Source organism: Anguilla anguilla, chromosome 17 (assembly GCF_013347855.1).
Source record: "Anguilla anguilla isolate fAngAng1 chromosome 17, fAngAng1.pri, whole genome shotgun sequence".
Lineage (NCBI taxonomy): Eukaryota > Metazoa > Chordata > Actinopteri > Anguilliformes > Anguillidae > Anguilla > Anguilla anguilla.
The window spans coordinates 8343213-8355712 of NC_049217.1; the positions used below are offsets into that span (position 1 = coordinate 8343213).

At 48.5% G+C, this 12500-nt stretch overlaps 1 protein-coding gene across 1 annotated transcript in view; it reads left to right on the top strand.

Moving 5' to 3' along the window:
• Window positions 1-12500, top strand: part of LOC118215968 (calpain-15-like) — a 57425-nt gene that overhangs the window by 16612 nt on the left and 28313 nt on the right. The window contains 2 exon segments of the mRNA XM_035396956.1: window positions 11474-12268; window positions 12270-12500. The exon segment at window positions 12270-12500 is cut by the window's right edge and continues 544 nt beyond it. Of these exon segments, the coding sequence (XP_035252847.1) occupies window positions 11474-12268; window positions 12270-12500 (1026 nt within the window).

Below are 12500 nucleotides of genomic sequence, written 5' to 3' on the forward strand. Positions count from 1 at the left end.
TTAAGTACCGGTGCTTGTGTTCCCCTTAAAATCAGCAACTGATTCTGTCCTTGGAACAGGGGTGGTTCTAGAATGCATTGACAGGGTGGGCATTTTGAAATATCAGTTTGACTTTCTTTTCAGATGTAATGAGCACGCCTCACACATCAATTTGATTTCAACTTTGTAGTGAGTCAATGAAACAAATCAAAGAACTGACAGACCGTTCTGAGAGATTGTAACTTTAGCATAGAGAAACATAAGCCTTAATCTTGAACTTTAACACATTTCCTTATGCAAATGTCTTCAGCAATGTCCTTCAAATAGCTAAGAAAAAAAACTTTGGGGGGGCGTCTAGTGATCACAGAGCGATGGGAAGGAGACTATTATTTACAGTAGACAGTGTTGGGTTGTGCACGTTACGCTATTGGAAAACGTAGGGCAAGGTAAACAGGTGGTCACCAAAACAAACAGCATCCCAAATAGCCAGGCCTGTATCTAAGGCCTACACAACACAACACATCAGGCCAGAAAAGCCCAGAAAAGAGCCGTGGTTTGGCATGGCGACTCACATTGTAGTAGGCTAGCAGGCTATGAAAACAGTGCGCAGGCTGTGCTATTCATTTACAGATTTACCGACTTGATCACTGGGCTAGGAGTTTGCTAGCGACCTTGCTAGGTAACAAGTATCGCTATAGCCAAAAACTGCATCACACTAGTTAGCTAATAGCCTAGTCTCATTACAGTAAATTTCAGCCATTACTGTCTTGACACTCTCAAAAGCTAATGTTCTGTCAATATCCCCCCCAGTCTACAACACCGAGACGACAAGCGATGCATAATCACAAAAACTTTCTTATCCATAGTAAGCAATTTCCAAGATCAAAAGGATTCACCCGTGGTCTGGTTTAGAGCTAAAGATCACTCAGCACGCCCTCACCCACCCTACTTTACAGTTTTTGGAGCTATAAAATGATCAGGTGCTTTCACTTTAAGAAACCGGGCATGTGGACTGTAGTCATCCTTGACCGAAATTTCATGAGGCAAGGTAGACTCACTACCTAGTTACTACCTGATCATAAAAGTTCAACGCCAAAACTAGCTAACGGTTACATCATTCTGCATCTTCAAGTGATAAAAAATAGACACTTGACAGTGGACAACAACATATACAGGCAATCTTTGTATATCAGAAAGGAAGACAATGCTAGGCCTACTGCCAAAAAAACCCCCCACAAATAATTAAACGGTTGGGCTCCAAACTAGAAAAAGGGGGAAAAGCAGAAAAGAAAACTAATCATAGCCTCCACAGTGCTGCAGAAGCTGTGGATGCTGGCACTGAGCCCGATTCTGCAACTCTGCTATGTGTGTGTGTGTGTGCTTGTGTGGTGTGTGTGTGCTTGTGTGTTTATGTGTGTGTAGTACAGGTAGTGTGTGTATAGCCACAGCGCTGCAGAAGCTCTGGATGCTGGCACCGAGCCCGATTCTGTAACTATACTCAGCAGAACTGGCGTTTTTCAGAGCAGCTTTTTAATTAAGGCCGTGTGTGTGTGCGCTTGTGTGTGTGTATGTGTGTGTGCGCTTGTGTGTGTGTGTGTGTGTGTGTGTAGTATAGGTAGTCTGTGTGTTAGTGTAGGTAGTGTGTGTGTGTGTGTGTCTGGTATAGGTAGATTGTGTGTTTGTGTGTGCTTGTGTGTTTGTGTGTGTAGTACAGGTAGTGTGTGTGTGTGTGTGTTTGTGTGTAGTACAGGTTGTGTGTGTGTGTTTATGTGTTATGTGTGTGTAGTACAGGTAGTGTGTGTGTGTGTGTGTGTATAGTACAGGTAATGGGTGTGTGTTTGTGTGTGTAGTTTATGTAGTGTGTGTGTGTGTCTGTGTGTGTGTGGTATAGGTAGTGTGTGTGTTTGTGTCTGCTCGCTCTGTTTGCCAGGTTGTGTGTGTGTTCTCTGTACTGATGCAACACTGTGTGAATGTGACCTGTAAGGAGGAGGGTGACTGTGTAAATTAGATGAGATTTGATCTGTCGAACCCTTTACTCTGTTTGCTTTGCGGTCATTGTCCACTGATCCCAATTATAGTCCTCTGTGAGCGCTTTATTAGCGTCGAGCTGATGGCTAAGATGCTCTCGGGTCATCAGGACGTGTAACGAGGTAATCACCTTTGTCTAAGTCAGCTCTGACCTTGGAAGTTAATCCCTCATAATTGAATTTCATTCACTCACCCGTGCATTGATCAACTTCGGGTTTTGCTGTGTTTATAGAGGAGAGATCTTTACTATGATAAACTTTATTTATAGAGCACCTTTCATGCAAGGAAAGCCTCTCGTGCTTCACAATGGAATGGAAATACGCCGCGTATAGAATGAGATTGAAATGCGTAATTAACCCAGCGAAGGAATAAAAACAATAAAAACCACGAGGGTGAAAAATGAAGAAGTTACGTAAAGATTACGTGAAAGCTCATATTTTTTGCGCCAAACTGTTCTGTAGATTTGGTGTGTAAACAGAAACGGACGCTACAAGAAGTACAAGAGCTTTGCTTCAGCAGACCTCGAGAGTACTGTTTGACCGAAATTAAAACGAGAAACACATTTATCGGGAATACATACCGGTGCCGATCCGTTTAGGAGCCCGTGTTTCCACGGGGGGGGGGGGGGGGTCCCGGGCCGGTCGCTTGTACGCGGACAGAATTTTTTGCAGGTTGCCAACGGCGGTTCTCTTAGTTTCTTCTGGAATGCCCGATGACAGGGCGTCGCGGGAAATTTTAACGAGCTGCCGAGAAAAGCAGCCGTTCGCTTTTCCGCCTCAAACTATGACACGAACATGGAGTTAGAAATGCTATCGAGATGAACGGAGGCTACCTTTTTCTTCTAATGCAAAATTTGGCACTAGATGAGCTCTGCTATCAAAGATATTTTATTCTTCTTTTGTATCAATAATTAATACTTTTGACCTGTTTTAATTTAAGCGAGGAAACTTTTGAGACAGCGAGTTTAATATCTGCGTGCAATCGCCCTCGGGAGCTGGCTAGGTTTTGCCCTCGGGTTACTGTGCTGTACGGTTATATCTCCGCATAACTTAAAATGAAAACCATGGCAACCTGTTATTATTCCTCCAAGAATGTTCCTCCTGTTAGATGGCCATCCTAATACTGTTTCGGAACTGGTCCGTTTTTTTTTTTTTAAGATGGTGCCCCTGTGTACTGTAGGGGGGCGACATAGCTCAGGAGGTAAGACCGATTGCCTGGCAGTCGGAGGGTTGCCGGTTCAAACCCCAGCCTCGGCGTGTCGAAGTGTCCTTGAGCGAGACACCTAACCCCTAATTTGCTCTGGCGAATGAGAGGCATCAATTGTAAAGCGCTTTGGATAAAAGCGCTATATAAATGCAGTCCATTTACCGTTACCATTTACTGAGATGAACTGGATGGATGCCAAGAGATTGGAGCTTGATCTCGCCGGTCTATGATCCCTAATTTCTGTGGCATCGGTACTCCTGAGGTATCTGGCTCCGGGATCTGCCGTTCAGCGCCGCGCTGTGAGGAGCAGCCGATCCTCCTCCCTCACGTCAGCGTTTCGTCGCTCAGTAGAGCGCGCGATTCCGTTCGAGCGGGAGATGGCCGCGTCGGCTCTCCCAGAGGGGGGACTCGGACGGAAAACTCCACCCTGAAGCACTTTGACATTGTTGGAATTTGCGTTTTGTGAAGTAGAAGGCAGCCTGGGTCTTATTTCCTATTTTGTGTTGTGTGTCAGTTTTACTACTGTAAAAAAAAAAAAAAAAAACAGGAAGTAGCCGGGCAGGATGGTCAGAGTGGCACCTCTCAATTTTCCCACATCCGTCCGGTTATGTTGACTCTCTCTGCCTCTTGTTTTCCTTCCTTGTTGTCTCCACCCCCAAAAGCCCCCAGGCTAATCTGGGGTGCGTTCTCAGGTCGCCTAGCGACCGACCGAGCGGCCCGGGCGCCTGTTTGGATGCGGGCCCGTCGCGAGGCGGCGTAGCCGCCTGGGTCACGCGTCCCCGTTTGGCAGGGGGTTTGCTGGCGGCGGGCCCGCGGGGCTCCGCGTCGCTAATGGCGGTAAGCGAATACCTGCCGCGGGCCGCGGCGTCGTCTAAAATCCTTAACGCAGGTGACACGCGCTCCTGGCACCGGACCTCAGAGCGAGCGCTGACCCTGCCAACCCTGCAACTTGCCCAACCCGCCAGCCCCCGCCCCGCCCCATCAAAACCAGCGCGGCTGATTCCGCAGTTTCGTGGCCGCACCTTTTTTTTTCTTTTTTTTTGGCGTGAACGGGCTCGCCTGGGCCGGCCTTCCGTCCGCGTCCCGGGCGCCGCAGCTTCCGTTCTTTAAAGGAGTGACGTGGCGGTTGAATGTGACGCTTGCCAAGTTGTCTTTAGGCAACACCGAAACGAATGTGCTCATGACGCACGGCGTCGATAAGATCCTCAAACCGGTTGAGAATAGGACGATAAATTTAGAAAAGCGTATTTCTCCAAAAAATAAAGACGGGACATGGTAAACGGTAAATGGACTGCATTTATATAGCGCCTTTATCCAAAGCGCTTTACAATTGATGCCTCTCATTCGCCAGAGCAGTAAGGGGTTAGGTGTCTTGCTCAAGGACACTTCGACACGCCCCGGGCGGGGGGATCGAACCGGCAACCCTCTGACTGCCGGACAACCGCTCTTACCTCCTGAGCTATGTCACCCATATGTAATTTTATACGTAATATTAAATGACATATTTAATACTTTGCTGAGCCAGTTCAGGTTAAGCGCCGCGCTTCAGGGGTACAATGGCAGCGGCCCCGTTTGGGAGCCGAACCTGCCGCCTCCATGATTGCTAGCGCGGTTCCCTGGCCGTTAGCAGCTATGCTGCTGCTCGGGACTCCTCAGCGCTCCCAACGTTAGCGCTGCGGGGAACACTTAGGGGGCCACGTCTGCTAATTGGGATGCGTTGGAGCGCTCCTAAATTCGCCGGTAAGTGAACGCGTGCTCGCGGGCACCTGCTCTGAGAATGGCGCTCTACCTCCTGACTGCGGGACTGAGGGCCAGACCCGCTCCCCTGACGGCGTGTTTCAGGGATCTTACGGTGCTTCTCGTTTTTAGCGCTGAGGCGTGTAGTTTTCTCCGAAACTCTAGTCTAAAAAAAAATGAAGTCAGCGACTAGTGAAGTCAGCATCTACATACAGCGAGCTCCAAAACAAAAGAAAAAAAAAAAGACTTTTTTTCTTGATTTGGTTCTGTACTCCACAATTTTTGTTTTGTAATCAAACAATTCACACGTGGTTAATGTGCAGATTCCCAGATTTTATTAAAGATTTTTTTTAAACGCATTTTGGATTCACCGTGTGGAAATCACAGTACTTTTATACATAGTACGCCCATTTCTGGGCATCGTAATGTTTGCGACAAATGGCTTCTTGTGTTTCTGACGAGTCATGTGCATTCAATTGCTTCCGTTGATAAATCGCTTCCTTAGTTATTAGAGAGCTCTTTCAGTATCCAGTCTTGATTGTAGTCTCGATTGCCTTTTGAGTTTATTATTAGCTTTCGTCAACACGAGGACCAGAGCTGTGCCAGTGAAAGTCAAGGAAGCCGTTATGAGGCTGAGAAATAAGACTGAAACAGTCAGGGACACAGGCCAAACCTTGGGCTTACCAAAATCAGCTGTTTGGAACATCAGTGAGAAGAAAGGGTTGCACTGGTGAGCTCAATAATCACAATCAGGGCCTGGTCGGCCTAGGAGAACCTCCACAGTTGATGAAGAGTTGTCACCATAATGAAGAACAGAACCGGTCAGGCACGCTCTTCATCTGGAGGCAGGCACATGTCATTGGCTACTGCCCACAGAAGCCTCCACGTACAGGGGCTACACTGCAGGATGCAAGCCGCTAGTTAGCTGCAAAAACGAGATGGCCTGATTTAGTTTGCTAAGAAGTACTTGAAAAGAGTCTGAAAAGAGTTCTGGGATGAAGGTCTTGTGGACAGATGAGACAAAGATTGGCTTGTATCAGAGTGGCAAGAGCAAGGTGTGGAGGTCAAAAGGAAATGCCCAAGATGCAAAGCACCCCTCTCGCCTGTGAAACACGGTGGTGGAGGTTGTTATGGATTTGGGCTTGGCGGCTGCCACGGTTACTGGCTCATTTGTCTTTATTGATGATTTAACTGCAGGTAGAATAATGTCTTTATCTGCTCGTTGGACGGCACTTTATCCTACAGCAGTATGTTTGGACAGTGAGTCCGAACATACTGCTAAAGCAACAAAGGAGTTTTTCAAAGCCAAAAAACTGGAAGGTTTTTGACTGGCCAAGTCGTTCATCTGATATGAATCCAACTGAACTTTTGTTTCATAAGCTGAAGGAAAAAAAAACATTTAAGGCAACTAGCCCCTGAAACAAGCAGGAGCCGAAGATGGCTGCAGTGCAGGCCAGGCAAGTCATTTTAATGAACGTAAGGTGGAATTTGCCTCAGAATTTGGCTGTGCCGTGTCGATCGCGCAGAATGGAAATTGATTTGGCGCTTCTCTACGCGGAAACCTGCGCTGTTGATGCGCAGGCGCTGCTGTTTTAGTGTGCAGTCGTCTTCACCCCTGCAGACGCCTGACCTTTTGCAGTCCCTGCATTTCTGCAGTTGTGGCTGTTCTCTCCGCGGCACTGGGGATGGATTTCAGTGTCCTCAGTGCCCTGTGGTGGAATATCATTCAGTCCAGTGTTACTAATATCTCTCTCTCTGGCCCTCCCCTCTCTCTCTCTCCTTCTCCCCTGCTTCTCTGTCTCTCTCTGTCTCTGCCTGTGCTCGTCTCTCTCTCTTTCTCTCCCTCTCTCCTTCTCCCCCCCTTCTCTGTCCCTTTTTCTGTCCCAGTCTCTCTCTCTCTTCCTCCCTCCTATTTTCTTTGCACCCCCCCCCCTCAAATAACCATTTCATTCTTTGCTGCCCACTGGCCCTCAGGGTGTGGCAAACCCTTCACTTAGTGGATGTGCTGTGTTTGTGTCTCTCTCTCTTCCTCTCCCCCTCTCTCCTTCTCCTCCCCCCCTTCTCTGTCTCTCTTTCCATCCCAGTCTCTCTCTCTTCCTCCCTCCTATTTTGCTTGTCCCCCCCCCTCCCAAATAACTATTTCATTCTTTGCTGCCCACCGGCCCTCAGGCTGTGGAAAACTGTCACTTCGTGGATGTGCTGTGTGCATTTCTCTCTCTTCCTCTCCCTCTCTCTCCTTCTCCCCCACTTCTCTCTCTCTCTCTCCAGATATATGTTTATTATGCGCAGAAAGAGTAATGCTTTAATTGCCAGTGGCTGGACTCGGACACTTTACAGGCAGCTGTGCTGAATAGTTTTTTTTTTTAGCGCATTTTGAATCTTATCAGCAGCCAAAGAAAGATGAGTCCTTGTACATGCACTATTGCATGTCCCCTGTCCATAAGAGGCTTATGAGCAACTGGCACCTGGGCCACTGGGCTAGTTTCATTGGCTGAACCACAATGGCCTAGTTTCATTGGCTGAACCACAATGGGCTAGTTTCATTAGCTGAACCACTGGGCTAGTTTCATGGGCTTGACCTCTGGGCTAGTTTCATTGGCTTGACCACTGGGCTAGTTTCATGGGCTTGACCTCTGGGCTAGTTTCATTGGCTGAACCACAGTGGGCTAGTTTCATTAGCTGAACCACAATGGGCTAGTTTCATTGGCTGAAGCACAATGGGCTAGTTTCATTAGCTGAACCACTGGGCTAGTTTCATGGGCTTGACCTCTGGGCTAGTTTCATCGGCTGGACCACTGGGCTAGTTTCATCGGCTGAACCACAATGGGTTAGTTTCATTGGCTTGATAGCAACGATATTTCTACACATGTTTGGGGACATGTTTAATGTGTTGTGCTTTACATGTGTGCCACATTTTGTGCCATGCTTACTAACTTCATATGCATGCTCTTTACCTACCAAGAGAAATGCGGTTTGCTGTGGACAAATTGTTTTGCAAAAAAATCAGGCAGATCCAATAAGAGAGAATATCCAGAAAAGGTTCATGCTGCTCATTACTCAACAACCTGTGACCTCCATCTGCATCAAATTAACATCTGATTCACTATGGTATTGATACAAGTCAAGTATCTGTGCAACCATCCCAAATAGTTACTGAAAACAGTACAGCAATGTCATTTTATTTATGAAGCATGATGGTTTGACCATCAGGTGAAGATTTTTTATAAGATTTTTTTTTTTTTGAGCGTGCTTTACGCCAACCCTAATCTTCTCTGCTGCTTTTGTTTACATTTACAGACGCTTATTATCTCAGCTGTCTAAGCACAACACCCCCCCCCCCCATTTTGTTTTGCCCCAATTGTACAAATAGAGTAAAAGCTTTAAGCTGAGAAAGTGCTGATTCCATAACGTTAATGGGAAACGTGCCCTTTATTTTACGAGGGATTCATAGGCAACACAAATAATGGTGCTGGAACAATACCGACTAATGAAGAGTTCAGTTGAATGACCTGCAAATGGGCCTCTTCAGCTATCTCGGTTTAATGAATGATATTTATTAACGTCATACGGTCATTGGAGTTGTCAAAATATTTGTCTCCATACAATGGAATGGCCCGCTTCATTTACAGAGGGCAGATTCATTGTTGTGTTTGTCGTCAAGCAGTTCTGCATTGCATGACTCAGCCAACAATGCCGAATGATTTCTCTCTCTGTTTAGTTTAGTTTAGTTTATTTGACAAAATTAAAACACATGTATCAAGAGATTTGCATGTGAAGAAATTGTCAAGGATAACACGAAAAAAGTCCTGGACTTATTTCCATCGTGGTCCTTAATGTTCCATCAGCCATAGCAAGATAATGTCAGGCTTCAAAAGAACAACACAACATACAAAGATTCTTACCACAGTCTAAAATATATAATCATACTATAACTCTTACCACAGTCTAAAATACATAATCATACTATAACTACTGTTTACATCGCGTACAATTTACACCCATTTTAATGCACAGTGCTATATAAACAAAATGAGCCTAATATAAATAGTAAGCCAGCCACTTATATGGGGATATTTTCCAAAAGCTTTTCTTTGATCATTGTGTCAAAGGTGAAAGGTCAAAACATGCTCTTTTGCACATGAATGCGTTAACGGAGTCTTCCTCGTTCAGCCATGACAGCCGCCATGGTCACCAACAGGTTTACGTATTGCGTAACTTAAATAGATTGCGCCAACCTGCCGCCAAGTTTCAGGTAGTCTTAAACAAGGCTTCCTGTTTGTGATGTTGGTTTATTGGTAATGAACGATCTTTGTTAATTGGACACATCCTGTATTGCATGTATTGCAAGGATCTATGCCACTGTCCCAAATAGTGAGCACCTTTAACTAGTGCAGTCATATGTCGCATTTTGTTTATTGAACGTGATGTTTTGACCATCGGGCGAGCCTTCGTAAGATATTTTTTTGTAAGAGGGTTACGTCATCGACTGATCTTCTGTTCGTAAATATTTGTCATTTTGGTGCTGACATTTATGTAGGCTCATGTTACTGCACGTGAGTGTGTGCCAGACAGTTGAGTCGCTGGTTCCCTGGTGGTGTAGCTGGGCGTGGCTGCCCACGCACGGCAGGTGCATTGGGAGTCGTATGTAGGCTATTATTTTTCAGTTTAACGGTGCGAAAGCGTCGCGGTCGTTTTGTGGATATTCTCCTCTGTGCTCCTCTGAGTATCCAAGGAATGCTTCGGTGAGATTTTCATTTCAGTAATGGTCCCTGGTCAGTGATGTCATTTTAAGTGGTTTACACAAAATCCAGTGTAGCAGGAAATCCAACATGGTGGCCGTAGTACTCAAATACTGCGTATAAAAATGTTCAATGCGAGGAAATGCATATGTATCCCAATTTTCTCTCATCTGCAGCTTTCACTATGCTTAAAATTTTGAAATGACGCAAATATAGTAGCTACTACCAGGAGGCCATTTTGCATCCCTGAGTTAGTGTTTACAGATCTGCTATGTTTGGTGAGTTTTTCAGAAACTATGTGGATTTTATGGCTGTGTTGGAAGTCGTAATAAAAATAAACTATTCTGTAAAATTGCACTACGCACCTTTGTTGCTTGGCCCCCCTAAATAACCATTTACTGGCCCGCAGGCTGTGGCTAGCCATCACATACTCTCTCTCAAAAGGATTTACATTTTCTCCCTATTGTTGCATTTGTAGAAATCCAGTTTACTTTAGTAATACATTCAGATTTTCTTGTATTTGTCACGGTGTAGGATTTCTCCCACGTTGCTCCTCTGTCTCTGTCTTGGGTCTTTTGTTAATCGTGGTTTTTTTGTGTCTGCCCTTGTGACACTAGGCGAGCATTTTATGCCCAAAATGTACTTTTGCAACCTTGAAAAAAACGCGATGTATAATGATTGGCTCGTGTAGTCTTGTGATTTGGAAGTTAAGGTTTGTTTTGAAGTTGGTGAACTGCCATTGCGGATCTCGATTCAGAAATTCATTTTAATCTTTCTTGTGAACAGACTCTCCTGGCACATGGCACGTTGGCTGTTGAAAGCAGGCTCTACGAGCGAATAAGCATGAACAACATGCAACTGTTTGTTTTCTGGTCATCCTGATAGAAGTCTGCATACAGTAGCTTGAGCTAACATCATGCCTGCCCTTGCTGTGTTTAGCTGCTTAAATCGCTAACAGAAGTGAAGCTAAGCAATTTGGTTAACGTCAGCTGGTTGGCTAACATTCGGGGGAGAACATTAGTGAGTAACTTCAGCCCATCTGGATTATTGGCCATTGAAAGCTGGATCTACGATTAAATAAACAGGAATAAGAACAACAGTTGTGTTGTCTGGATGTCTTGACCGGGCACATTCATTTAGCTCAGCTGGCTGTGCCTGGTTATTAATCTTGTTGCACCATAGGGGAATCCTGTTCAATGGGGTGGGATGATCAATGATTCATTTTGTCCGTTTATTGGGAGGTGTGTGCCAGCACTTCATTTTCTTCTCTCTTGATTAACGTTAGCCCTCCATCATTTAACTGAGACTGCTTAACCCAAATCGAGGGTCAAATCGTGACATGAGAGATGCATTTTGTGTGCTAAATTTAACATGTTACATTTGGTGCCTCATACTTTTGGAAGATTAGAATTTTTGTATTTTTTAAATTTAACTGCCAGGGCCCAGTTCTGACAGTATTGATGGTATACAGCAGTAAAGTGAGTGTGAATGTGAGAAGGCCAGCCTAACATGCTCTCTCCCTCCCTCCCTTCCTCCCTGTCTCTATCTCTCTCTCCCTCTTTCTCCTTCCCTTCTCTCTCTCTCTCTCTTTCTCCCTCCCTCTCTCTCTCTCTTTCTCCTTCCCTTCTCCCTCCCTCTTTCTCCTTCCCTTCTCCCTCCCTCTCTCTCTCTCTCCCTCTTTCACCTTCTCCCTCCCTCTCTTCCTCTTTCGCCTTCCCTTCTCCCTCTCTCTCTCTCTCTCTCCCTCTTTCTCCCTCCCTCTCTCTCTCTCTCCCTCTCTGCAGTCACTCCTCGGGCTCCATGGCCGCGGCGGCGCTGCGGGGCGGGGAGTGGTCGTGCGGCCGCTGCACCTTCCTGAACGCGGCGAGGGTGCCGCGCTGCTCCATGTGCGAGGCCCCGCGGCAGAAGCCCGACCTGAACCACATCCTGCGCCTGAGCGGCGCGGAGGAGCAGGGCTGGGCCTGCCCCCGCTGCACCCTCAGCAACCCGCAGGGCTCCGGGGCCTGCTCCGCCTGCGGCTTCAGCCCCGCCCCCAACGGCCCGCTCCCGCCCAGCGCCTCCGCGCCCGCGCCCGGCCCCGCCCCCGCCGCCCTCGGCCCCGCCCCCGCCCCGCCCCCTGTACCCACGGCCCCGCCTCCGGAGCCCTGCAGGCAGCAGCCCAGGGAGGAGCCGCCGCCGCCACCGCCGCCGGCGCGCAAGGCGGACAGCAACGGGGAGACGGCCCCCCCTGAGCAGCAGCAGCAGCGGCCCGGCTGGGCCTGCCCCCGCTGCACCCTCCACAACACGTCCGTGGCCCTCTCCTGCTCCGCCTGCGGGGGGCCCCGCAAGCTCTCCCTGCCCAAAATCCCCCCGGAGGCGCTGGTGGTGCCCGAGGTCCACACGCCGACCGCCGCCTTCCCCGTCCCGGGGCCCGTCCCGTTCCTGATCGACCTGACCGAGGACTCGCCTCCCCCCCCCGCCCCCCCGGAGCCCCAGGAGCCCCCGCACTGCGGCCCCCTCCCCTCCCTGCAGAACAACCCCGTGCCTCGCAGCCGCCGCGAAGTCCCGCCCACCGGCAGGCCTTCCAACCCCCCCCCCCGGCCCCGCCCCCGCCCCCGCCCCCGGCTCGGCCCCGCCGCCGCCCCCCCGGCCCAAGCCCCGGCACGCCCAGCCCCAGCCGCAGGAGCCCCCTTACCCCGGCAAGCGGCTGAGCACGCTGGAGGAGGAGCCGCTCCCCCCCCCGGCCCCGGCCCCGGCCCCGACCCCGACCCCCTGCTGGAAGTGCCCCGCCTGCTCCCAGCCCGGCCCGTCCGGCTCCGCCCCCTGCCCGTC